This window comes from Tinamus guttatus, unplaced genomic scaffold, assembly GCF_059628265.1.
Source record: "Tinamus guttatus ecotype Peru unplaced genomic scaffold, ASM5962826v1 Tinamus_guttatus_pri_ptg000026l, whole genome shotgun sequence".
Classification (NCBI taxonomy): domain Eukaryota; kingdom Metazoa; phylum Chordata; class Aves; order Tinamiformes; family Tinamidae; genus Tinamus; species Tinamus guttatus.
In genome coordinates, this window is record NW_028288560.1 from 1,417,756 (window position 1) to 1,444,482 (window position 26,727).

The window sequence follows — 26,727 nt, forward strand, 5'->3', positions numbered from 1 at the left end:
CAGTAACATTTTGGTTAATACGAATGGACTTAATTACCAGCTTTGCTGAGAGATGGTGATAACCACTCCCGGAGCCAGAGCTGCGAGAGAAGGTTGCAGAAGCCACAGGGAGGGGCCTGGTTCCACCTCACTTCCCGAAGTGGTGCCCCTGCCTTGACTGATGGGTGTCTCAGCCACTCCTGAGACCAGAGTGGGAGAAGGTTCCAGAAGGGCAGGTGCTGGGGCCTAGAAATAGCAGCGGGGGCGGCGCTAAGCATAGGCCATGTGGGCACATCAGTGGTGGTGGCAGGGGCTGAGGCTGGTGTGTGCAGTCAGACCTCGCAGTATGGGGGGACACAGCCAGGGGAGAGCTTGAGATGGGCACTGCTTTGGCCTTGGTGCGACAGGGACTAACGGCTCCAAGGTCATGTGAAACAGCTCCCATTTCCATGTATGGAGTTGAAATTGGGAAAGGGATGTGTTTCTCAGGGCAAAAGGGGAAAGCTCTGTGCTCCTCCCTGGCTGTGGCATCTGTTTGCGTGGGACCTTATAAACCCCCAGGGATGCCCAGATGAGGCTGAGGTCATAATGGGGCGCACGGTGTCACTGAGAGGTCTCTGTGGACGCGTGGTGGTGCCCGCACTTCCCTGCGAGCCCCGGTGCTGAGCGGGTGCTGCTCACGGCTGTCGGTGGGAGCTGCTCTGCAGCCAGGAGAGCGACAGCAGCGGCAGGGAGACACTGAGGGCCTCTCACCCTCAGGCAGAGGAGCAGGGGTGCCTTGGACAGGAGTCTGGGGCCAGGAGACGACAAGAGGGTCCTTTTCCCCTGCCTGGAGCGGAGAGCTAAGGGCAAGGGGATGAGCGAGATGGAGGGCTCCTGGACCGAGGTCATCCGGCCAGAGCAGGGCTTCGTGTACCGAACGCTCGTGCAGCTCTCTTGTGAAGGTACAGGCTTTGGGAGCTGCTTCCTGCAGCAGGATCCCCAGACGCTCTGAGCTGTCCATAGAGCTGTGGAGCGTGGGCTGTGCGGGTGGCTACGCGAGCCTGGGGGCTGCCACGACAGCCTTCGTGGCCGCAGAGGAAGGGGATCCTCTGTGCCTCACAAGTCTTTCTCTTGCTTTCCAGAGATTGTTGCTATTTGGGACGCTGTGTCCAATTACATTCTGGAGGAGATGAGTCAGGACAAGGTGCGCTGGTGCCCTGCTGGCCCTGGCCCTGTAGGGTCTCAGCCATCCGGAGAGCCCTGGCTGTCCGTGAGCAACCTTCCCCCAACCCCACGGCCCCACATCCCCAGTGGCCCGTGTGCTTCAGAGCAGCTTTTTGGGCAGCCGGGGAAAGCCCCAGCAGCTTCTGTAGCTTAGGGACATAGATGACCCTTACAAGGAGGGTGAGGACACAATGGCAAGAAGGTGGCTCTTCTCTGCAGCCTTCCTCAAGTGTTCCATTGCTCATCAGCAGTGGGGAGGGCTCAGAGCAGCCTTGCAACACGCTGACAATCGTCCCTTTTTCCCTCCCTTACTTGTGGCCCTTGGTGTCTTTGCTCTGTGCAGGCTGTCCTGATCGTGGGGCTCGGCACCTTTGGCACATTCCGAGAGGTGCTGCCCGTGGACACAGGCGATAAACGGCTGGTCGTGCGAAGGCCTGTGTTCCAGATGGACAGGGATGCGGACTGGCTGCGGGGACTCCAGTACCGCAAAGTGACTCTCCCTGGTGAGATGGCAGCGCCCACCCGCTGCTTCCCCTTGCCACATCCCCTGTGGGCTGCATGGCTGTTCCCTGCTCTTGGGGACACGTGAGGAGAAGCAGCCGCGTGCAGCTTTGTGGCCCCACACGGTGCTCTTTCCGACAAGGACCTTCTCTGGAGCACTTTGTGCTGTAGAACATTACGCACAGTTGGAGTCTGTCTCTTTGAGTGCCCCAACTCCTGCCTCCACAGCAGGCACCTTTGTGGAGGGACGAGCAAAGGCAATGTGGCCAGACGCGGGCAGTGACGTTGTTTCTCTTGCACGTAGTTAACCTGGAGATCAAACCGCTGGACATGGGGCGCTTGTCCCGGGCCACCTCCTACTCGTGGCAAGTGGTGGAAGGCTGCGTGGAGGAGACAATCCGCTTGTTCTCTTCCCACGTGAGGAAGCAGAATGTGGCCTTCACCTTCGGTGATATTGGGGTTCTGGCCCGCCAAGGGGACAGGGTGCACATGCAGTTTTCTGCACAATGCGCCCGGCGTCTGGAGGCCATTGAGATCCTCATTTCTGGCCTGCGTAGGGTAAGCTGCTCCCGTTTCTCAAACCAGCCTTCCTGGGGAAGTGCACGACAGACGCCCAACCTTGTGTCTGTCGGCCAGCCCAGAGGCGACCAGCCCAGGGTGTGGGGAGGTCAGGTCTTCCTCAGCGCTTGCTCTCAATGCAGAGAGAGGATTTGTGATTGCTGGCCCCTTGCCACCACGTAATGCCTGGCTGGGATAGTAGCACGCTCGCTTCCTTGCTCTGCCCCTTCTCCCCATCAGAAGGAGGGGTAATGTTAGCAGTGGAGAGCTTAGAGGAGGTTGTGTGGAGGCAGCCTCCTCTTGGAGCAGGAGGGATGCGCTGCCTTCAGCAGCAAGGAGAGGGCTGCCTCAGAAGCCCTCAATTGCTCTGTGTTCTGTTGCAGAAGCTACTGCTGACAGAGCTGCCCCTCTTCAGCAGACCTGCTCCTCAGAGGAGCCAGCCTGGCGCGGGGCACATGTTCCCAAGGTGAGCACGCTTCCTTGGCAGCCTTTGGCCAAGCAAGTAGGCAGCTTCCTCAGTGCTGCTTGGGACCATGCAGCCCTGGCACTCACCGTGACTCTGCCCAAGCTGCCCTCCTTCCCAGCAGAGAGAAGGGGCTTCACCCACCGCACAGGAGAGGCTGCAGGCTCCCCCATGTTTCTTTTGGGGCTGAGGACCTCAAAAAGCTGCCAAAGAGCAGCTGTGCCTGATCATAGAGGAGCAGGGATGCAAGAGGGCCTCCAAGGGCAGTGAGGAGGATCAGTGGCCATGAGCTGCAAAGGGGATAGGACACCCTCCCTTCACAGCTGGGTTGTCCTTTGGCTTCCAGGTTCCAGCTCGCTGTGCGAGGCAGCCCGGAGGCGCAGGCTTTCCCCGCGGTCTTCCCAAAGATCAAAGTGCTGAAGGAAGAGCATGGGGGCATTGGGAGCAGCAAAGGTCAGGGAAAAGCTGCTTCCAGATGCCGTTGGGTCCTTGTCCTGTGCTGGGTGACAGCAGCCCAGTGGAAACAGCTTCCCAAAGAGCCGCTCTCATGAGCTTCCTGCTTTCCCCTTTGCAGAGCAGCGTCCTGGGAAGCACCTGCAGCACCGTGAGGAGCTGTCTCTGCCCCTGCTGCCAAAGGAGGAGGGAGTGAGGAGGCAGCAAAGCTCAAAGAGCGAGGGTGCTCCCTGGTGAGAGCCTTGGGAAAGGGCTGGAGCAGAACACTTGTACCGATGCACAGGGGACGTGTCTGCTATGGACACGGCATCGCAGGGGCCTGCCAAGGCCTGTGGACACACGTTCCAGCAAAGGCTGACGCTTGCTGGGTGCCGAGTGCATGCAGGCTTGCGGGAGAGCCTCCCGTTGCCTTCGTATTCTTCTGGCGTACCACACTCTGGGGTAGCTGAACACAAATCCTTCTTAGCAAACAGCTGCTGCCCTTCTCCTAACACGCCCTGTGGTGTCTCCTCAGGATCTTTGTGGAGCAATGGTTTGCCAACCCAGGCGTCTGCCTGGAACCAGGGGCTTCCTTGAAATACAGCCCGCACCCTCCTGCGGGCCCTCGCAGGGCTGCAGCACAGGTGCGTGATCGGGTTCAGGGGAGTCCCAGTGTCTCGACCGCTCGTAGGGAAGCTCAGGCCTAAGAGACCCCTCAGCAAAGGGCCCTCAGTGCGAAGCCACAGGAGCCATCGCTGGCCTCTTCCACTGCTGCTTGGGGACGCGGTTGGGCGCTGCGTTGACCAGAGCTTTTCCAGGCTGCTGTCTGCTGAACCACCCGCAAAAGAGGGATGGTGGCGAGGCTCAAGACAGAGGAGGGGATGGGATGGAAACAGCAGCACCCCCTGGGCAGACTCCCCAACCAAAGACACCACGCTAACACTGCTGCCTTGCGTGGCCCGCAGCATGCAGCCCAGCCTGCCAGGTGGAGGCCCACGAGAGATCCCACTGCTGCCATTGTAGAGGAGAAGCGGAGGGAGCTCGAAGGCCCCTACGAAGAGCGGCAGGCCGCCCTGGCGGAAGAGGCCAAACGCCAGGCCAAGGTACAAGAGGCCTCAGAGCCCTCTGCAAAAGGGCCTTTCCTGCCTGCAGCACAGTGGAGCTCCCAGGCAGCCAGGGCTCCCGCTGAAGCTGCCTCTAGGAGCTGTGCCCAAGCTCGCCCTCCCCTTCCCAGCACAGAGGAGACTGTGGGCACAAGAGGGCCCACAAGGAGCCAGGGGCTCCAGCAAGGGCAGGGATGGCTCCCCCTGGGCTACCTCTGGCTGCGCTGCCGACCTTGGAGCCGCAACCCAACTCTCCTGGGGAACCACCCGGAGCCCCTCTTAGCCACGGGCAGGGACTCGGCTCTGGCAGGCCTTGGTGTCAGCACCCTGAGCAGCGTGAGCCTGGCTCTGCAAGGACAAGGGACCTCCCTTCCGGGGCAGGGAGTCTCGCCCCTTCAGCCCTCCAGGTTGGGACCATGTCTTCTTCTTTTCCTCGCAAAACAGATCTCTCTGCAGAAGCAGTTTGGCCCCGAGCAGCGGCGTAGGCGGGACACCCAAATGCCGGAGAGGACCACCCAGATGTACGTGTATGTAGGGGTTCAAGCTCAGAGCCAGCGCCTGGGACAGGCAAGAGGCTCTGACTTCCCAGGAGCTGCCGGGACCTCCAATTCCTCGGCTCTGGGGCACAATATGCAGCAGTCCTAGGGTTCTTCTCACGTGGCCATTGGGAGCTGAGGTCAGAAGGGGCCAGAAGGCTACCAGGAGAGCGGGAGATGGACTTGCTCGTCCGTATTGCAGGCAAGAGTCCCGTCCAGCAAAGCAGGAGCTCCTCAGTTCTTACAGAGTTCTCCGGGACCGCTGGAGGAAAAAGGTGGAAGTAAACCGGTGGTGGCTGAAGAAGACAGAGGAGCGCCGGTAAACACCTCAAACCCATGTGGCTTCTCCCCATCATGCCATGCCCTTCCTGCCCTGGCCCTGGGGAAACAGGGTGCCCGGCAGCCGTGCCAGGGAGCCCAACAGCACCTTGGAGCCCGGCCTGGGCCCTCACATCCCGTCACCCAAAGCGAGTGGAGGGGACGGTGCCCCCCGCCATTCTGAGCAGCGTCTCCAGTGGCGCAACATCTTCCTCCTGCCTCCGCAGTGCCGCTCGGCTGATGGACCGTCTGCAGGGCAGGGAGCAGAAGGACCGCATGCTGGGCGGTCACCACCACCACGGCTTCTTTAGGCGGAAATAAATGTGCTTTTATTGCGAGTTGGTGAGAGCCTTTCCTTGCTGGGAGGTGAAAGAACAAGGGGCAGCAGGGCAGCTTCAGAGGGGCCGACAAGAGGCAGGCGGGAGCAAGGGGAGTGTTTTGGGGGACTCAACTGAGCATGGCTGGGTCCAAGAGATGTTGGCTGAGAGCACTTCTTGGTGGTGGTGGTGGCAGGGGAGTACTTTGGTCCGGATGCTGCCGCCTGTGCCAGTCACCCTGCCGGCATGGGGTCATCTTGAGAAGAGGGGCAGTGCAGAGGTGAAGGCGTGATCCGCCAGCTCCAGGCACTGCAGCGCCTGTGGAGGTGCTCCAGAGATCTGGGCTGGGAAGACCTGTTCATTGCTGTGTCAAGCAAGCAGCTTCTTCCCAAAACCTTCCCTTGCGGGAATGGGCCAGCAGCCATGCTGTCGGCTTGGGAAGAGCGGGGAGCCCAGGGAAGCGGTGCTGGTGGTGCTCGACGGCACCTTGCAGGCACCGTGATGAGGCTCAGGAGGGACGGGCTGGCAGCGCTCGCTGCTGTTTGTGAGCAACGTGGAGCTGGCCCCTGGCACTTTTCTTGGCTGTATGTGCCCGTGGGCCTGCAACCCTTTAAGGAAGTGGTGGAAGGGCAGAGGTGCAGTTGTTGTGCGGCTGGACAGGCATCTGTCTGCTGTGGAAGAGTCCGAAGGATGGTGCTGTGCAGAGGGCACTGGTGGGGATGGCGCCAGGGAGCCCTTGGGGCAGGACGGCTCTGCTGCTGGGCCGGCTGGCCCAGGAGGCCTGGTGTCCGCTTCAGAAGCGCGAGGGAGCGCAGCGGTGCAGTTAAGCGAGGCTGGCCGTGCAGCCCGTGTTGCGGCAGGTTCAGAGGAGATGTGACCTGGGAGCCCTCGGTGGTGGTGAGCCCTTCCCAAGCTCTTCCCTCCTCGCTGCTCTGCTGGCAGCAGCCTGGTGTGAGTAGGTGGCTTGAGGGGGAAGGCAGAGCGGCCATCCTGGTGGGACTGAGACAGGAAGGCAGGACCGGTGTGGAGTCCAGGTGGGCTTGGCAGAGAGCACTCACTGGTGGTGGTGGTGGTGATAGCAAGGATGGAGAACTGGCCTTTCCACTGTGGATCAGCCAAGGGACACAAGGTCCATGCGGGAAAGAACAGACAAGCCAGGGGTGCCGTGTTTTGGGGCCGCACTTGCCATTGCAGGTGCTGCCTACAGCCTCTCTTGTTCACATGAAGCCCCTGGGTTTCTCCTGCGGGCAAGCGATCCGTGCAGCATCGCTCCAGCCGTGACGCCTGTGTGTGTCAGGGACACATGAGGCAGGAGCCGCCCAGGGAGGCAGGGCACATGCGAAGGCTGCAGGGAGGAGGCCTGGTCCTCCAGGGCATGACCCCCCTGTTCCAGCGAGGGAGAAGGGAGCAGGTTGGCATTTGGATGCGGATAGACCTGCAGGGCTCCATAATTGGGCACCATGGTGGCCTTGGAGAGTGAAAACTTCAGTAACATTTTGGTTAATACGAATGGACTTAATTACCAGCTTTGCTGAGAGATGGTGATAACCACTCCCGGAGCCAGAGCTGCGAGAGAAGGTTGCAGAAGCCACAGGGAGGGGCCTGGTTCCACCTCACTTCCCGAAGTGGTGCCCCTGCCTTGACTGATGGGTGTCTCAGCCACTCCTGAGACCAGAGTGGGAGAAGGTTCCAGAAGGGCAGGTGCTGGGGCCTAGAAATAGCAGCGGGGGCGGCGCTAAGCATAGGCCATGTGGGCACGTCCATGGTGGTGGCAGGGGCTGAGGCTGGTGTGTGCAGTCAGACCTCGCAGTATGGGGGGACACAGCCAGGGGAGAGCTTGAGATGGGCACTGCTTTGGCCTTGGTGCGACAGGGACTAACGGCTCCAAGGTCATGTGAAACAGCTCCCATTTCCATGTATGGAGTTGAAATTGGGAAAGGGATGTGTTTCTCAGGGCAAAAGGGGAAAGCTCTGTGCTCCTCCCTGGCTGTGGCATCTGTTTGCGTGGGACCTTATAAACCCCCAGGGATGCCCAGATGAGGCTGAGGTCATAATGGGGCGCACGGTGTCACTGAGAGGTCTCTGTGGACGCGTGGTGGTGCCCGCACTTCCCTGCGAGCCCCGGTGCTGAGCGGGTGCTGCTCACGGCTGTCGGTGGGAGCTGCTCTGCAGCCAGGAGAGCGACAGCAGCGGCAGGGAGACACTGAGGGCCTCTCACCCTCAGGCAGAGGAGCAGGGGTGCCTTGGACAGGAGTCTGGGGCCAGGAGACGACAAGAGGGTCCTTTTCCCCTGCCTGGAGCGGAGAGCTAAGGGCAAGGGGATGAGCGAGATGGAGGGCTCCTGGACCGAGGTCATCCGGCCAGAGCAGGGCTTCGTGTACCGAACGCTCGTGCAGCTCTCTTGTGAAGGTACAGGCTTTGGGAGCTGCTTCCTGCAGCAGGATCCCCAGACGCTCTGAGCTGTCCATAGAGCTGTGGAGCGTGGGCTGTGCGGGTGGCTACGCGAGCCTGGGGGCTGCCACGACAGCCTTCGTGGCCGCAGAGGAAGGGGATCCTCTGTGCCTCACAAGTCTTTCTCTTGCTTTCCAGAGATTGTTGCTATTTGGGACGCTGTGTCCAATTACATTCTGGAGGAGATGAGTCAGGACAAGGTGCGCTGGTGCCCTGCTGGCCCTGGCCCTGTAGGGTCTCAGCCATCCGGAGAGCCCTGGCTGTCCGTGAGCAACCTTCCCCCAACCCCACGGCCCCACATCCCCAGTGGCCCGTGTGCTTCAGAGCAGCTTTTTGGGCAGCCGGGGAAAGCCCCAGCAGCTTCTGTAGCTTAGGGACATAGATGACCCTTACAAGGAGGGTGAGGACACAATGGCAAGAAGGTGGCTCTTCTCTGCAGCCTTCCTCAAGTGTTCCATTGCTCATCAGCAGTGGGGAGGGCTCAGAGCAGCCTTGCAACACGCTGACAATCGTCCCTTTTTCCCTCCCTTACTTGTGGCCCTTGGTGTCTTTGCTCTGTGCAGGCTGTCCTGATCGTGGGGCTCGGCACCTTTGGCACATTCCGAGAGGTGCTGCCCGTGGACACAGGCGATAAACGGCTGGTCGTGCGAAGGCCTGTGTTCCAGATGGACAGGGATGCGGACTGGCTGCGGGGACTCCAGTACCGCAAAGTGACTCTCCCTGGTGAGATGGCAGCGCCCACCCGCTGCTTCCCCTTGCCACATCCCCTGTGGGCTGCATGGCTGTTCCCTGCTCTTGGGGACACGTGAGGAGAAGCAGCCGCGTGCAGCTTTGTGGCCCCACACGGTGCTCTTTCCGACAAGGACCTTCTCTGGAGCACTTTGTGCTGTAGAACATTACGCACAGTTGGAGTCTGTCTCTTTGAGTGCCCCAACTCCTGCCTCCACAGCAGGCACCTTTGTGGAGGGACGAGCAAAGGCAATGTGGCCAGACGCGGGCAGTGACGTTGTTTCTCTTGCACGTAGTTAACCTGGAGATCAAACCGCTGGACATGGGGCGCTTGTCCCGGGCCACCTCCTACTCGTGGCAAGTGGTGGAAGGCTGCGTGGAGGAGACAATCCGCTTGTTCTCTTCCCACGTGAGGAAGCAGAATGTGGCCTTCACCTTCGGTGATATTGGGGTTCTGGCCCGCCAAGGGGACAGGGTGCACATGCAGTTTTCTGCACAATGCGCCCGGCGTCTGGAGGCCATTGAGATCCTCATTTCTGGCCTGCGTAGGGTAAGCTGCTCCCGTTTCTCAAACCAGCCTTCCTGGGGAAGTGCACGACAGACGCCCAACCTTGTGTCTGTCGGCCAGCCCAGAGGCGACCAGCCCAGGGTGTGGGGAGGTCAGGTCTTCCTCAGCGCTTGCTCTCAATGCAGAGAGAGGATTTGTGATTGCTGGCCCCTTGCCACCACGTAATGCCTGGCTGGGATAGTAGCACGCTCGCTTCCTTGCTCTGCCCCTTCTCCCCATCAGAAGGAGGGGTAATGTTAGCAGTGGAGAGCTTAGAGGAGGTTGTGTGGAGGCAGCCTCCTCTTGGAGCAGGAGGGATGCGCTGCCTTCAGCAGCAAGGAGAGGGCTGCCTCAGAAGCCCTCAATTGCTCTGTGTTCTGTTGCAGAAGCTACTGCTGACAGAGCTGCCCCTCTTCAGCAGACCTGCTCCTCAGAGGAGCCAGCCTGGCGCGGGGCACATGTTCCCAAGGTGAGCACGCTTCCTTGGCAGCCTTTGGCCAAGCAAGTAGGCAGCTTCCTCAGTGCTGCTTGGGACCATGCAGCCCTGGCACTCACCGTGACTCTGCCCAAGCTGCCCTCCTTCCCAGCAGAGAGAAGGGGCTTCACCCACCGCACAGGAGAGGCTGCAGGCTCCCCCATGTTTCTTTTGGGGCTGAGGACCTCAAAAAGCTGCCAAAGAGCAGCTGTGCCTGATCATAGAGGAGCAGGGATGCAAGAGGGCCTCCAAGGGCAGTGAGGAGGATCAGTGGCCATGAGCTGCAAAGGGGATAGGACACCCTCCCTTCACAGCTGGGTTGTCCTTTGGCTTCCAGGTTCCAGCTCGCTGTGCGAGGCAGCCCGGAGGCGCAGGCTTTCCCCGCGGTCTTCCCAAAGATCAAAGTGCTGAAGGAAGAGCATGGGGGCATTGGGAGCAGCAAAGGTCAGGGAAAAGCTGCTTCCAGATGCCGTTGGGTCCTTGTCCTGTGCTGGGTGACAGCAGCCCAGTGGAAACAGCTTCCCAAAGAGCCGCTCTCATGAGCTTCCTGCTTTCCCCTTTGCAGAGCAGCGTCCTGGGAAGCACCTGCAGCACCGTGAGGAGCTGTCTCTGCCCCTGCTGCCAAAGGAGGAGGGAGTGAGGAGGCAGCAAAGCTCAAAGAGCGAGGGTGCTCCCTGGTGAGAGCCTTGGGAAAGGGCTGGAGCAGAACACTTGTACCGATGCACAGGGGACGTGTCTGCTATGGACACGGCATCGCAGGGGCCTGCCAAGGCCTGTGGACACACGTTCCAGCAAAGGCTGACGCTTGCTGGGTGCCGAGTGCATGCAGGCTTGCGGGAGAGCCTCCCGTTGCCTTCGTATTCTTCTGGCGTACCACACTCTGGGGTAGCTGAACACAAATCCTTCTTAGCAAACAGCTGCTGCCCTTCTCCTAACACGCCCTGTGGTGTCTCCTCAGGATCTTTGTGGAGCAATGGTTTGCCAACCCAGGCGTCTCCCTGGAACCAGGGGCTTCCTTGAAATACAGCCCGCACCCTCCTGCGGGCCCTCGCAGGGCTGCAGCACAGGTGCGTGATCGGGTTCAGGGGAGTCCCAGTGTCTCGACCGCTCGTAGGGAAGCTCAGGCCTAAGAGACCCCTCAGCAAAGGGCCCTCAGTGCAAAGCCACAGGAGCCATCGCTGGCCTCTTCCACTGCTGCTTGGGGACGCGGTTGGGCGCTGCGTTGACCAGAGCTTTTCCAGGCTGCTGTCTGCTGAACCACCCGCAAAAGAGGGATGGTGGCGAGGCTCAAGACAGAGGAGGGGATGGGATGGAAACAGCAGCACCCCCTGGGCAGACTCCCCAACCAAAGACACCACGCTAACACTGCTGCCTTGCGTGGCCCGCAGCATGCAGCCCAGCCTGCCAGGTGGAGGCCCACGAGAGATCCCACTGCTGCCATTGTAGAGGAGAAGCGGAGGGAGCTCGAAGGCCCCTACGAAGAGCGGCAGGCCGCCCTGGCGGAAGAGGCCAAACGCCAGGCCAAGGTACAAGAGGCCTCAGAGCCCTCTGCAAAAGGGCCTTTCCTGCCTGCAGCACAGTGGAGCTCCCAGGCAGCCAGGGCTCCCGCTGAAGCTGCCTCTAGGAGCTGTGCCCAAGCTCGCCCTCCCCTTCCCAGCACAGAGGAGACTGTGGGCACAAGAGGGCCCACAAGGAGCCAGGGGCTCCAGCAAGGGCAGGGATGGCTCCCCCTGGGCTACCTCTGGCTGCGCTGCCGACCTTGGAGCCGCAACCCAACGCTCCTGGGGAACCACCCGGAGCCCCTCTTAGCCACGGGCAGGGACTCGGCTCTGGCAGGCCTTGGTGTCAGCACCCTGAGCAGCGTGAGCCTGGCTCTGCAAGGACAAGGGACCTCCCTTCCGGGGCAGGGAGTCTCGCCCCTTCAGCCCTCCAGGTTGGGACCATGTCTTCTTCTTTTCCTCGCAAAACAGATCTCTCTGCAGAAGCAGTTTGGCCCCGAGCAGCGGCGTAGGCGGGACACCCAAATGCCGGAGAGGACCACCCAGATGTACGTGTATGTAGGGGTTCAAGCTCAGAGCCAGCGCCTGGGACAGGCAAGAGGCTCTGACTTCCCAGGAGCTGCCGGGACCTCCAATTCCTCGGCTCTGGGGCACAATGTGCAGCAGTCCTAGGGTTCTTCTCACGTGGCCATTGGGAGCTGAGGTCAGAAGGGGCCAGAAGGCTACCAGGAGAGCGGGAGATGGACTTGCTCGTCCGTATTGCAGGCAAGAGTCCCGTCCAGCAAAGCAGGAGCTCCTCAGTTCTTACAGAGTTCTCCGGGACCGCTGGAGGAAAAAGGTGGAAGTAAACCGGTGGTGGCTGAAGAAGACAGAGGAGCGCCGGTAAACACCTCAAACCCATGTGGCTTCTCCTCATCATGCCATGCCCTTCCTGCCCTGGCCCTGGGGAAACAGGGTGCCCGGAAGCCGTGCCAGGGAGCCCAACAGCACCTTGGAGCACGGCCTGGGCCCTCACATCCCGTCACCCAAAGCGCGTGGAGGGGACGGTGCCCCCCGCCATTCTGAGCAGCGTCTCCAGTGGCGCAACATCTTCCTCCTGCCTCCGCAGTGCCGCTCGGCTGATGGACCGTCTGCAGGGCAGGGAGCAGAAGGACCGCATGCTGGGCGGTCACCACCACCACGGCTTCTTTAGGCGGAAATAAATGTGCTTTTATTGCGAGTTGGTGAGAGCCTTTCCTTGCTGGGAGGTGAAAGAACAAGGGGCAGCAGGGCAGCTTCAGAGGGGCCGACAAGAGGCAGGCGGGAGCAAGGGGAGTGTTTTGGGGGACTCAACTGAGCATGGCTGGGTCCAAGAGATGTTGGCTGAGAGCACTTCTTGGTGGTGGTGGTGGCAGGGGAGTACTTTGGTCCGGATGCTGCCGCCTGTGCCAGTCACCCTGCCGGCATGGGGTCATCTTGAGAAGAGGGGCAGTGCAGAGGTGAAGGCGTGATCCGCCAGCTCCAGGCACTGCAGCGCCTGTGGAGGTGCTCCAGAGATCTGGGCTGGGAAGACCTGTTCATTGCTGTGTCAAGCAAGCAGCTTCTTCCCAAAACCTTCCCTTGCGGGAATGGGCCAGCAGCCATGCTGTCGGCTTGGGAAGAGCGGGGAGCCCAGGGAAGCGGTGCTGGTGGTGCTCGACGGCACCTTGCAGGCACCGTGATGAGGCTCAGGAGGGACGGGCTGGCAGCGCTCGCTGCTGTTTGTGAGCAACGTGGAGCTGGGCCCTGGCACTTTTCTTGGCTGTATGTGCCCGTGGGCCTGCAACCCTTTAAGGAAGTGGTGGAAGGGCAGAGGTGCAGTTGTTGTGCGGCTGGACAGGCATCTGTCTGCTGTGGAAGAGTCCGAAGGATGGTGCTGTGCAGAGGGCACTGGTGGGGATGGCGCCAGGGAGCCCTTGGGGCAGGACGGCTCTGCTGCTGGGCCGGCTGGCCCAGGAGGCCTGGTGTCCGCTTCAGAAGCGCGAGGGAGCGCAGCAGTGCAGTTAAGCGAGGCTGGCCGTGCAGCCCGTGTTGCGGCAGGTTCAGAGGAGATGTGGCCTGGGAGCCCTCGGTGGTGGTGAGCCCTTCCCAAGCTCTTCCCTCCTCGCTGCTCTGCTGGCAGCAGCCTGGTGTGAGTAGGTGGCTTGAGGGGGAAGGCAGAGCGGCCATCCTGGTGGGACTGAGACAGGAAGGCAGGACCGGTGTGGAGTCCAGGTGGGCTTGGCAGAGAGCACTCACTGGTGGTGGTGGTGGTGATAGCAAGGATGGAGAACTGGCCTTTCCACTGTGGATCAGCCAAGGGACACAAGGTCCATGCGGGAAAGAACAGACAAGCCAGGGGTGCCGTGTTTTGGGGCCGCACTTGCCATTGCAGGTGCTGCCTACAGCCTCTCTTGTTCACATGAAGCCCCTGGGTTTCTCCTGCGGGCAAGCGATCCGTGCAGCATCGCTCCAGCCGTGACGCCTGTGTGTGTCAGGGACACATGAGGCAGGAGCCGCCCAGGGAGGCAGGGCACATGCGAAGGCTGCAGGGAGGAGGCCTGGTCCTCCAGGGCATGACCCCCCTGTTCCAGCGAGGGAGAAGGGAGCAGGTTGGCATTTGGATGCGGATAGACCTGCAGGGCTCCATAATTGGGCACCATGGTGGCCTTGGAGAGTGAAAACTTCAGTAACATTTTGGTTAATACGAATGGACTTAATTACCAGCTTTGCTGAGAGATGGTGATAACCACTCCCGGAGCCAGAGCTGCGAGAGAAGGTTGCAGAAGCCACAGGGAGGGGCCTGGTTCCACCTCACTTCCCGAAGTGGTGCCCCTGCCTTGACTGATGGGTGTCTCAGCCACTCCTGAGACCAGAGTGGGAGAAGGTTCCAGAAGGGCAGGTGCTGGGGCCTAGAAATAGCAGCGGGGGCGGCGCTAAGCATAGGCCATGTGGGCACGTCCATGGTGGTGGCAGGGGCTGAGGCTGGTGTGTGCAGTCAGACCTCGCAGTATGGGGGGACACAGCCAGGGGAGAGCTTGAGATGGGCACTGCTTTGGCCTTGGTGCGACAGGGACTAACGGCTCCAAGGTCATGTGAAACAGCTCCCATTTCCATGTATGGAGTTGAAATTGGGAAAGGGATGTGTTTCTCAGGGCAAAAGGGGAAAGCTCTGTGCTCTTCCCTGGCTGTGGCATCTGTTTGCGTGGGACCTTACCCCCAGGGATACCCCGATGAGGCTGAGATTGCAGTGAGGTTCACGGTGTCACTGAGAGGTCTCTGTGGACACGTGGTGGTGCCCGCACTTCCCTGCGAGCCCCGGTGCTGAGCGGGTGCTGCTCACGGCTGTCGGTGGGAGCTGCTCTGCAGCCAGGAGAGCGACAGCAGCGGCAGGGAGACACTGAGGGCCTCTCACCCTCAGGCTGAGGAGCGGGGTCCCGTTGGACAGGAATGTGAGGCCAGGAGACGACAAGAGGGTCCTTTTCCCTTGCCTGGAGCGGAGAGCTAAGGGCAAGGGGAGGAGCAAGATGGAGGGCTCCTGGACCGAGGTCATCCGGCCAGAGCAGGGCTTCGTGTACGGAACGCTCGTGCAGCTCTCTTGTGAAGGTACAGGCTTTGGGAGCTGCTTCCTGCAGCAGGATCCCCAGACGCTCTGAGCTGTCCATAGAGCTGTGAGGCATTGGCTGTGCGGGTGGCTACACGGGCCTAGGGGCTGCCACGATAGCCTTCGTGGCCGCAGAGGAAGGGGATCCTCTGTCCCTGGCAAGTCTTTCTCTTGGTTTCCAGAGATTGTTGCTATTTGGGACGCTGTGTCCAATTACATTCTGGAGGAGGTGAGTCAGGACAAGGTGCGCTGGTGCCCTGCTGGCCCTGGCCCTGTAGGGTCTCAGCCATCTGGAGAGCCGTCGGTGCCTGTGAGCAACCTTCCTCCAACCCCACGGCCCCACATCCCCAGTGGCCCGTGTGCTGCAGAGCAGCTTTTTGGGCAGCCGGGGAAAGCCCCGTCAGCTTCTGTAGCTTAGGGACATAGATGACCCTTACAAGGAAGGTGAGGACACAATGGCGAGAAGGTGGCTCTTCTCTGCCGCCTTCCTCAAGTGTCCCATTGCTCATCAGCAGTGGGGAGGGCTCAGAGCAGCCTTGCAACACGCTGACAATCGTCCCTTTTTCCCTCCCTTGCTTGTGGCCCTTGGTGTCTTTGCTCTGTGCAGGCTGTCCTGATCGTGGGGCTCGGCACCTTTGGCACATTCCGAGAGGTGCTGCACATGGACACAGGCGATAAACGGCTGGTCGTGCGAAGGCCTGTGTTCCAGATGGACAGGGACGCGGACTGGCTGCGGGGACTCCAGTACCGCAAAGTGACTCTCCCTGGTGAGATGGCAGCGCCCACCCGCTGCTTCCCCTTGCCACATCCCCTGCGGGCTGCATGGCTGTTCCCTGCTCTTGGGGACACGTGGGGAGAAGCAGCCGCGTGCAGCTTTGTGGCCCCACACAGTGCTCTTTCCGACAAGGACCTTCTCTGGAGCACTTTGTGCTGTAGAACATTACGCACAGTTGGAGTCTGTCTCTTTGAGTGCCCCAACTCCTGCCTCCACAGCAGGCACCTTTGTGGAGGGACGAGCAAAGGCAGTGTGGCCAGACGCGGGCAGTGACGTTGTTTCTCTCGCACGTCGTTAACCTGGAGATCAAGCAGCGGGACATGGGGCGCTTGTCCCGGGGCACCTCCTACTCTTGGCAAGTGGTGGAAGGCTGCGTGGAGGAGACCATCCACTTGTTCTCTTCCCACGTGAGGAAGCAGGAAAATGTGGCTTTCACCTTTGGGGATATTGGGGTTCTGGCCCGCCAAGGGGACAGGGTGCACATGCAGTTTTCTGCACAATGCGCCCGGCGTCTGGAGGCCATTGAGATCCTCATTTCTGGCCTGCGTAGGGTAAGCTGCTCCCATTTCTCAAACCAGCCTTTCTGGGGAAGCGCACGACAGAGGCCCAACCTTGTGTCTGTCGGCCAGCCCAGAGGCGACCAGCCCAGGGTGTGGGGAGGTCAGGTCTTCCTCAGTGCTTGCTCTCAATGCAGAGAGAGGATTTGTGATTGCTGGCCCCTTGCCACCATGCAATGCCTGGCAGGGATAGTACCACGCTCGCTTCTTTGCTCTGCACCTTCTCCCCATCAGAAGGAGGGATAATGTTAGCAGTGGAGAGCTTAGAGGAGGTTGTGGGGAGGCAGCCTCCTCTTGGAGCAGGAGGGATGCGCTGCCTTCAGCAGCAAGGAGAGGGCTCCCTCAGAACCCTCAATTGCTCTGTGTTCCCTCGCAGAAGCTACTGCTGACAGAGCTGCCCCTCTTCGGCAGACCTGCTCCTCAGAGGAGCCAGCCTGGCGCGGGGCACATGTTCCCAAGGTAAGCACGCTTCCTTGGCAGCCTTTGGCCAAGCGAGTAGGCAGCTTCCTCAGTGCTGCTTGGGACCATGCAGCCCTGGCACTCACCGTGACTCTGCCCAAGCTGCCCTCCTTCCCAGCAGAGAGAAGGGGCTTCACCCACCGCACAGGAGAGGCTGCAGGCTCCCCCGTGTGCCTTTTGGGGCTGAGGGCCACAAGAAGCTCCCAAAGAGCAGCTGTGCCTGCTCACAGAGGAGTGGGGATGCAAGAGGGCCTCCAAGGGCAGTGAGGAGGATCAGTGGCCGGAGCTGCAAAGGGAATAGGACACCCTCCCTTCACAGCTGGGTTGTCCTTTGGCTTCCAGGTTCCAGCTCGCTGTGCGAGGCAGCCCGGAGGCGCAGGCTTTTCCTGCGGTCTTCTCAAAGATCAAAGTGCTGAAGGAAGAGCGTGGGGTCATGGGGAGCAGCAAAGGTCAGGGAAAAGCTGCTTCCAGATGCCGTTGGGTCCCTGTCCTGTGCTGGGTGACAGCAGCCCAGTGGAAACAGCTTCCCAAAGAGCCGCTCTCAAGAGCTTCCTGCTTTCCCCTTTGCAGAGCAGCGTCCCGGGAAGTGCCTGCAGCACCACGAGGAGCTTTCTCTGCCCCTGCTGCCAAAGGAGGAGGGTGCGAGGAGGCAGCAAAGCTCAAAGAGCGAAGCTGCTCCCTGGTGAGAGCCTTGGGAAAGGGCTGGAGCAGAACACTTGTACCAGTGCACAGGGGACATGTCCCCTATGGACACGGCATCGCAGGGGCGTGCCAAGGCCTGTGGACACATGTCCCAGCAAAGGCTGACGCTCACTGGGTGCTGAGCGCACGCAGGCTTGCGGGAGAACCTCCCGTTGCCTTTGTATTCTTCGCGCATCCCAGACTCTGGGGAAGCTGAACACAAATCCTTCTTAGCAAACAGCTGCTGCCCTTCTCCTAACACGCCCTGTGGTGTCTCCTCAGGATCTTTGTGGAGCAATGGTTTGCCAACCCAGGCGTCTGCCTGGAACCAGGGGCTTCCTTGAAATACAGCCCGCACCCGCCTGCGGGCGCTCTCAGGGCTGCAGCACAGGTGCGTGATCGGGCTCAGGGGAGTCCCAGCGTCTTGACAGCTCGTAGGGAAGCTCAGGTCTATGAGACCCCTCAGCAAAGTGCCCTCAGTACGAAGCCACAGGAGCCATGGCTGGCGTCTTCCACTGCTGCTTGGGGACGCGGTTGGGTGCTGCATTGAGCACAGCTTTTCCAGGCTGCTGTCTGCTGAACCACCCGCAAAAGAGGGATGGTGGTGAGGCTGAAGACAGAGGAGGGGATGGGATGGAAAAAGCAGCACTCCCTGAGCAGATGCCCCACCCAAAGACACCACACTAACACTGCTGCCTTGCGTGACCCGCAGCATGCAGCCCAGCCTGCCAGGTGGAGGCCCACGAGAGATCCCACTGCTGCCATCGTAGAGGAGAAGCGGAGGGAGGTCGAAGGCCCCTACAAGGTGCGGCAGGCAGCCCTGGCGGAAGAGGCCAAATGCCAGGCCAAGGTACAAGAGGCCTCAGAGCCCTCTGCAAAAGGGCACTGCCTGCAGCACAGTGGAGCTCAGTCGGGGCCGGCTCCGAGGCTGCCTCTAGCAGCTGTGCCCAAGATGACCCTCCCCTTCCTAGCACCGAGGAGACTGTGGGCACAAGCGGGCCCACAAGGAGCCAGGGGCTCCAGCAAGGGCAGGGATGGCTCCCCCTGGGCTACCTGTGCCTGCCTTGCCGACCTTGGAGCCGCAACCCAACTCTCCTGGGCAGCCACCCGGAGCCCCTCTTAGCCACGGGCAGGGACTCAGCTCTGGCAGCCCTTGGTGTCAGCGCCCTGCGCAGCGTGAGCCTGGCTCTGCAAGGACGAGGGACCTCCCTTACAGGGCAGGGAGTCTCGCCCCTTCAGCCCTCCAGGCTGGGACCATTTCTTCTTCTTTTCCTCACAAAACAGATCTCTCTGCAGAAGCAGTTTGGCCCCGAGCAGCGGCGTAGGCGGGACACCCAAATGCCGGACAGGACCACCCAGATGTACGTGTATGTAGGGGTTCAAGCTCAGAGCCAGCGCCTGGGACAGGCAAGAGGCTCTGACTTCCCAGGAGCTGCTGGGACCTCCAATTCGTCGGCTCTGGGGCACAATGTGCAGCAGTCCTAGGGTTCTTCTCATGTGGCCATCGGGAGCTGAGGTCAGAAGGGGCCAGAAGGCTACCAGGAGAGCGGGAGATGGATTTGCTCGTCCATATTGCAGGCAAGAGTCCAGTCCAGCAAAGCAGGAGCTCCTCAGTTCTTACAAAGTTCTCCAGGGCCGCTGGAGGAAAAAGGTGGAAGTAAACTGGTGGTGGCTGAAGAAGACAGAAGAGCGCCGGTAAACACCTCAAACCCATGCGGCTTCTCCCCGTCATGCAATGCCCTTCCTGCCCTGGCCCTGCGGAAATCGGGTGTCCGGCAGCCGTGCCAGGGAGCCCAGCAGCATGGCCTGTGGACACATGTCCCAGCAAAGGCTGACGCTCACTGGGTGCTGAGCGCACGCAGGCTTGCGGGAGAACCTCCCGCTGCCTTTGTATTCTTCCCGTGTCCCAGACTCTGGGGGAGCTGAACACAAATCCTTCTTAGCAAACAGCTGCTGCCCTTCTCCTAACACGCCCTGTGGTGTCTTCTCAGGATCTTTGTGGAGCAGTGGTTCCCCAACCCGGGCCTCCACCAGGAAAATGAGGCTGTCTTGAAATACAGCCCGCAGTGGCCATGCGGGCACCCCTTGCAGGACTGCAGCACAGGTGCGTGATGGGGCTCAGGGGAGTCCCAGCGTCTCGACGGCTCGTAGGGAAGCTCAGGCCTACGAGACCCCTCAGCAAAGGGCCCTCAGTGCGAAGCCACAGGAGCCATGGCTGGCGTCTTCCACTGCTGCTTGGGGACGCGGTTGGGCGCTGCGTTGAGCAGAGCTTTTACGGGCTGCTGTCTTCTGACCCGCCCGCAAAAGAGGAATGGTGGCGAGGCTCAAGCCAAGGGTGGGGAAGAGATGACGACACCAGTGCCCCCCTGGCCAGACTCCCCACCCAAAGACACCACACTAACAGTGCTGCCTTGCGTAACCCGCGGCATCCAGCCCGTCCTGCCACGTGGAGGCCCACGAGAGATCCCCTTGTTGCCATCGTAGAAGAGAAGCGGAGGGAGCTCAAAGGTCCCCAGAAGGAGTGGCCGGCCGCCCTTGCAGAAGAGGCCAAATGCCAGGCCCACTTACAAGAGGCCTCTTGAGAGCCTTCTGCAAAAAGGGTTTTCCTGCCTGCAGCACAGTTGAGCTCCCAGGCAGCCGGGGCTGGCGCCGAGGCTGCCTCCAGGAGCTGTGCCCAAGTTGGCTCTCCCCTTCCCCGCACGGAGGAGGCTGTGGGCACAAGCGCGCCCACAAGGAGCCAGGGGCTCCAGCAAGGGCAGGGATGGCTCCCCCTGGGCTACCTCTGCCTGCCTTGCCGACCTTGGAGCCACAACCCAGTTCTCCCGGGCAGCCATCCAGAGGCCCTTGGATCCACGGGTAGAAGTGAACCGGAGAGGCTGAAGAAGGCAGAGGAGCGCTGGTAAACACCTCGCACCCATGCGGCTTCTCCCCATCATGCCATGCCCTTCCTGCCCTGGCGCTGGGGAAACAGTGCCCAGCAGCTGTGCCTGGGAGCCCAGCAGCACCTTGGAGCCCGACTGGGGCCCTCACATCCCGTCAGCCAAAACGCGTGGAGGGGACAGTGCCCCACGCCATTCTCAGCAGCGTCTGCAGTGGCGCAGCATCTTCCTCCTGCCCCCGCAGTGCCGCTCGGCTGATGGACTGCCTGCAGGGCAGGGAGCAGAAGGACTGCATGCTGGGCAGTCACCACCACCACGGCTTCCATGGGCAGAAATAAACGTCCTTTTATTGCGAGTTGGTGAGAGCCTTTCCTTGGTGGGAGGTGAAAGAGCAAGGGGCAGCAGAGCAGCTTCAGAGGGGCTGACAAGAAGCAGGTGGGAGCAAGGGGAGTGTTGGGGGGCTGAACTGGGCAGGGCTGGGCCCCGGGGATGTTGGCTGAGAGCACTTCTTGGTGGTGGTGGCAGAGGAGTACTTTGGCTGGGACGGTGCTGCCTCTGCCAGACACCCTGCCAGCATGTGGTCATCTTGAGAAGAGAGGGGCAGTGCAGAGGTGAAGGCGTGATCCGCCAGTTCCAGGCACTGCAGCGCCTGTTGAGGTGCTCCAGGGATCTGGGCTGGAAAGACCTGTTCATCGCTGTGTCAAGCAAGTAGCTTCTTCCCAAAGCCTTCCCTTGTGGGAATGGGCCAGCAGCCATGCTGTTGTCTTCGGAAGAATGGGGAGCCCAGGGGAACCGAGGGCTGTCTTGAAATACAGCCCGCACCCTCCTTTCGGGCCCTCGCAGGGCTGCACCACAGGTGCGTGATCGGGCTCTGGGGAGCCCCAGCGTCTTGACGGCTCGTAGGGAAGCTTAGGCCTACGAGACCCCTAAGCAAAAGGCCCACAGGGCGAAGCCACATGAGCCATCGCTGGCCTCTTCCACTGCTGCTTGGGGACGTGGTCGGGCAGTGCGTTGAGCAGTGCTTTTCCGAGCTGCTGTCTTCTGACCCGCCCGCAAAAGAGGAATGGTGGCGAGGCTCAACCCAAGGGTGGGGAAGAGATGACGACACCAGTGCCCCCCTGGCCAGACTCCCCACCATAAGACACCACACTAACACTGCTGCCTTGCGTAACCCGCGGCATCCAGCCCGTCCTGCCACGTGGAGGCCCACGAGAGATCCCCTTGTTGCCATCGTAGAAGAGAAGCGGAGGGAGCTCAAAGGTCCCCAGAAGGAGTGGCCGGCCGCCCTTGCAGAAGAGGCCAAATGCCAGGCCCACTTGCAAGAGGCCTCTTGAGAGCCCTCTGCAAAAAGGGTTTTCCTGCCTGCAGCACAGTTGAGCTCCCAGGCAGCCGGGGCTGGCGCCGAGGCTGCCTCCAGGAGCTGTGCCCAAGCCGGCCCTCCCCTTCCTAGCCTGGAGGTGGCCGTGGGCACAAGCGGGCCCACAAGGAGCCAGGGGCTGTAGCAAGGGCAGAGATGGCTCCCCCTGGGCTTTCTGCCCCCCCGCTGCAGCATGGGGGGACACAGCCTGAGCAGAACTTGAGACGAGCGCTGCTTTGGCTTTGGTGGGACAGGGCCTGATGGCCCCAAGCTCATGTGAAACGGGTCCCATTTCCAGGTATGGAGTTCAAGGGGGGAAAGGGACATGTTTCTCAGGGCAAGAGGGGAAAACTCTGTGCTCTCCCTGGCTGTGGCATCTGTGTGCGTGGGACCATATAAACCCCCAGGGATACCCCGATGAGGCTGAGGTTGCAGTGAGGTTCACGGCGTCACTGAGAGGTCTCTGTGGACACGTGGTGGTGCCGGCACTTCCCTGCGAGCCCCGGTGCTGAGCGGGTGCTGCTCACGGCTGTCGGTGGGAGCTGCTCTGCAGCCAGGAGAGCGACAGCAGCGGCAGGGAGACACTGAGGGCCTCTCACCCTCAGGCAGAGGACCAGGGTCCCCTTGGACAGAAGTGTGGGGCGAGGAGACAACAAGAGGGTCCTCTTCCCCTGCCTGGAGAGGAGAGCTAAGGGCAAGGGGACGAGCGAGATGGAGGCCTCCTGGACCGAGGTCACCCGGCCGGATTAGGCCTTCTTGTACCGAATGCTCGTGCAGCTGTCCCGTGAAGGTAGGGACTTTGGGAGCTCCTTCCTGCACCAGGATCCCCATACGCTCTGAGCTGTCCATAGAGCTGTGGAGCGTGGGCTGCGCGGGTGGCTACGCGGGCCTGGAAGCTGCCACAACAGCCTGCGTGGCCGCAGAGGAAGGGGGTCCCCTGTACCTGACAAGTCTTTCTCTCGCTTTCCAGAGATCATTGCTATTTGGGATGCTATGTCCAATTAGATTCTGGAGGGCTGAGTCGGGACAGGGTGCGCTGGTGCCCTCCTGGCCCTGCAGGGTCTCAGCCATACGGAGAGCCCTGCAGCCCACGAGCAACCTTCCCCCAAACCCAAGGCCCCACATCCCCAGTGGCCCGTGTGCTGCAGAGCAGCTTTTTGGCCAGCCAGGGCTGTGCCAGGGCTGTTAGAAAGCCCTGGCATCTTTTGTAGTTTAGGGACATTGGTGACCCTTACAGGGAAAGTGAGGATACAATGGCGAGAAGGTGGCTCTTCTCTGCAGCCTTCCTCAAGTGTCCCATTGCTCGTCAGCAGTGGGGAGGGCTCAGAGCAGCCTTCCAACGCTCTGACATTCATCCCTTTTTCCCTTCCTTACTCGTGGCTCCCAAAGTGCAGCTCTGCCTGCTCACAGAGGAGCATGGATGCAAGAGGGCCTCCAAGGGCAGTGAGGAGGATCAGTGGCCATGAGCTGCAAAGGGGAGAGGATGACCTCCCTTCACAGCTGGGGTGCCTTTTGCCCTCCAGGTTCCAGCTCTTTGTGCGAGACAGTCCAGAGGCGCAGGCTTTCCGCATGGTCTTCCCAAAGATAAAAGCTAAAGGAAGAGCATGGGGCCCTCGGAGGCAGCAAAAGGTCAAGGAAAAGCTGCCTCCAGATGCTGTTGGGTCCCTGTCCTGTGCTGGGTGACAGCAACCCAGTGGAAACGGCCTCCCAGACAGGCCGCTCTCAAGAGCTTCCTGCTTTCCCCTTTGCAGAGCAGCGTCCCGGGAAGTGCCTGACGCACGGCAAGGAGCTGTCTCTGCCCCTGCTGCCAAAGAAGGAGGGTGTGAGGAGGCAGCAAAGCTCAAAGAGTGAGGCAGCTTCCTAGTGAGAGTCTTGGGAAAGGGCTGGAGCAGATCACTTGTACCGGTGCACAGGGGACATGTCTGCTGCAGACACAGCGGCACGGTGGCCTGCCAAGGCCTGTGGACACACGTTCCAGGAAGGCTGACGCTCGCTGTTTGCCGAGCGCACGCAGGCTTGCGGGAGAACCTCCCGTTGCCTTTGTATTCTTCCCGTGTCCCAGACTCTGGGGGAGCTGAACACAAATGCTTCTTAGCAAACAGCTGCTGCCCTTCTCCTAACACGCCCTGTGGTGTCTTCTCAGGATCTTTGTGGAGCAGTGGTTCCCCAACCCGGGCCTCCACCAGGAAAATGAGGCTGTCTTGAAATACAGCCCGCAGTGGCCATGCGGGCACCCCTTGCAGGACTGCAGCACAGGTGCGTGATGGGGCTCAGGGGAGTCCCAGCGTCTCGACGGCTCGTAGGGAAGCTCAGGCCTACGAGACCCCTCAGCAAAGGGCCCTCAGTGCGAAGCCACAGGAGCCATGGCTGGCGTCTTCCACTGCTGCTTGGGGACGCGGTTGGGCGCTGCGTTGAGCAGAGCTTTTACGGGCTGCTGTCTTCTGACCCGCCCGCAAAAGAGGAATGGTGGCGAGGCTCAAGCCAAGGGTGGGGAAGAGATGACGACACCAGTGCCCCCCTGGCCAGACTCCCCACCCAAAGACACCACACTAACAGTGCTGCCTTGCGTAACCCGCGGCATCCAGCCCGTCCTGCCACGTGGAGGCCCACGAGAGATCCCCTTGTTGCCATCGTAGAAGAGAAGCGGAGGGAGCTCAAAGGTCCCCAGAAGGAGTGGCCGGCCGCCCTTGCAGAAGAGGCCAAATGCCAGGCCCACTTACAAGAGGCCTCTTGAGAGCCTTCTGCAAAAAGGGTTTTCCTGCCTGCAGCACAGTTGAGCTCCCAGGCAGCCGGGGCTGGCGCCGAGGCTGCCTCCAGGAGCTGTGCCCAAGTTGGCTCTCCCCTTCCCCGCACGGAGGAGGCTGTGGGCAGAAGCGCGCCCACAAGGAGCCAGGGGCTCCAGCAAGGGCAGGGATGGCTCCCCCTGGGCTACCTCTGCCTGCCTTGCCGACCTTGGAGCCACAACCCAGTTCTCCCGGGCAGCCATCCAGAGGCCCTTGGATCCACGGGTAGAAGTGAACCGGAGAGGCTGAAGAAGGCAGAGGAGCGCTGGTAAACACCTCGCACCCATGCGGCTTCTCCCCATCATGCCATGCCCTTCCTGCCCTGGCGCTGGGGAAACAGTGCCCAGCAGCTGTGCCTGGGAGCCCAGCAGCACCTTGGAGCCCGACTGGGGCCCTCACATCCCGTCAGCCAAAACGCGTGGAGGGGACGGTGCCCCACGCCATTCTCAGCAGCGTCTGCAGTGGCGCAGCATCTTCCTCCTGCCCCCGCAGTGCCGCTCGGCTGATGGACTGCCTGCAGGGCAGGGAGCAGAAGGACTGCATGCTGGGCAGTCACCACCACCACGGCTTCCATGGGCAGAAATAAACGTCCTTTTATTGCGAGTTGGTGAGAGCCTTTCCTTGGTGGGAGGTGAAAGAGCAAGGGGCAGCAGAGCAGCTTCAGAGGGGCTGACAAGAAGCAGGTGGGAGCAAGGGGAGTGTTGGGGGGCTGGACTGGGCAGGGCTGGGCCCCGGGGATGTTGGCTGAGAGCACTTCTTGGTGGTGGTGGCAGAGGAGTACTTTGGCTGGGACGGTGCTGCCTCTGCCAGACACCCTGCCAGCATGTGGTCATCTTGAGAAGAGAGGGGCAGTGCAGAGGTGAAGGCGTGATCCGCCAGTTCCAGGCACTGCAGCGCCTGTTGAGGTGCTCCAGGGATCTGGTCTGGAAAGACCTGTTCATCGCTGTGTCAAGCAAGTAGCTTCTTCCCAAAGCCTTCCCTTGCGGGAATGGGCCAGCAGCCATGCTGTTGTCTTCGGAAGAATGGGGAGCCCAGGGGAACCGAGGGCTGTCTTGAAATACAGCCCGCACCCTCCTTCGGGCCCTCGCAGGGCTGCACCACAGGTGCGTGATCGGGCTCTGGGGAGCCCCAGCGTCTTGACGGCTCGTAGGGAAGCTTAGGCCTACGAGACCCCTAAGCAAAAGGCCCACAGGGCGAAGCCACATGAGCCATCGCTGGCCTCTTCCACTGCTGCTTGGGGACGTGGTCGGGCAGTGCGTTGAGCAGTGCTTTTCCGAGCTGCTGTCTTCTGACCCGCCCGCAAAAGAGGAATGGTGGCGAGGCTCAAGCCAAGGGTGGGGAAGAGATGACGACACCAGTGCCCCCCTGGCCAGACTCCCCACCCAAAGACACCACACTAACAGTGCTGCCTTGCGTAACCCGCGGCATCCAGCCCGTCCTGCCACGTGGAGGCCCACGAGAGATCCCCTTGTTGCCATCGTAGAAGAGAAGCGGAGGGAGCTCAAAGGTCCCCAGAAGGAGTGGCCGGCCGCCCTTGCAGAAGAGGCCAAATGCTAGACCCACTTGCAAGAGGCCTCTTGAGAGCCCTCTGCAAAAAGGGTTTTCCTGCCTGCAGCACAGTTGAGCTCCCAGGCAGCCGGGGCTGGCGCCGAGGCTGCCTCCAGGAGCTGTGCCCAAGCCGGCCCTCCCCTTCCTAGCCTGGAGGTGGCCGTGGGCACAAGCGGGCCCACAAGGAGCCAGGGGCTGTAGCAAGGGCAGAGATGGCTCCCCCTGGGCTTTCTGCCCCACCGCTGCAGCATGGGGGGACACAGCCTGAGCAGAACTTGAGACGAGCGCTGCTTTGGCTTTGGTGGGACAGGGCCTGATGGCCCCAAGCTCATGTGAAACGGGTCCCATTTCCAGGTATGGAGTTCAAGGGGGGAAAGGGACATGTTTCTCAGGGCAAGAGGGGAAAGCTCTGTGCTCTCCCTGGCTGTGGCATCTGTGTGTGTGGGACCATATAAACCCCCAGGGATACCCCGATGAGGCTGAGGTTGCTGAGGTTGCAGTGAGGTTCACGGCGTCACTGAGAGGTCTCTGTGGACACGTGGTGGTGCCCGCACTCCCTGCGAGCCCCGGTGCTGAGCGGGTGCTGCTCACGGCTGTCGGTGGGAGCTGCTCTGCAGCCAGGAGAGCGACAGCAGCGGCAGGGAGACACTGAGGGCCTCTCACCCTCAGGCAGAGGACCAGGGTCCCCTTGGACAGAAGTGTGGGGCGAGGAGACAACAAGAGGGTCCTCTTCCCCTGCCTGGAGAGGAGAGCTAAGGGCAAGGGGACGAGCGAGATGGAGGCCTCCTGGACCGAGGTCACCCGGCCGGATTAGGCCTTCTTGTACCGAATGCTCGTGCAGCTGTCCCGTGAAGGTAGGGACTTTGGGAGCTCCTTCCTGCACCAGGATCCCCATACGCTCTGAGCTGTCCATAGAGCTGTGGAGCGTGGGCTGCGCGGGTGGCTACGCGGGCCTGGAAGCTGCCACAACAGC

General features: G+C 61.2%; 2 protein-coding genes across 2 annotated transcripts; both read left to right on the forward strand.

Moving 5' to 3' along the window:
• The first annotated feature begins 844 nt into the window (after positions 1–844).
• LOC148596191 (coiled-coil domain-containing protein 81-like) lies at positions 845–5,417 on the forward strand. Its single transcript, XM_088526749.1, has 12 exons — positions 845–923; positions 1,104–1,165; positions 1,529–1,688; positions 1,991–2,244; positions 2,628–2,710; positions 3,054–3,160; positions 3,282–3,393; positions 3,675–3,783; positions 4,105–4,242; positions 4,687–4,763; positions 4,981–5,097; positions 5,324–5,417. The coding sequence occupies exons 1-12, from the start codon at positions 845–847 to the stop codon at positions 5,415–5,417; spliced, it is 1,392 nt and encodes a 463-aa protein (XP_088382875.1).
• A 2,326-nt stretch (positions 5,418–7,743) lies between these two features.
• Positions 7,744–12,316, forward strand: LOC148596192 (coiled-coil domain-containing protein 81-like). The gene is made up of 12 exons (XM_088526761.1): positions 7,744–7,822; positions 8,003–8,064; positions 8,428–8,587; positions 8,890–9,143; positions 9,527–9,609; positions 9,953–10,059; positions 10,181–10,292; positions 10,574–10,682; positions 11,004–11,141; positions 11,586–11,662; positions 11,880–11,996; positions 12,223–12,316. Exons 1-12 carry the CDS (start codon positions 7,744–7,746, stop codon positions 12,314–12,316), a joined length of 1,392 nt encoding a protein of 463 aa, XP_088382887.1.
• The last annotated feature ends 14,411 nt before the right edge of the window (positions 12,317–26,727 follow it).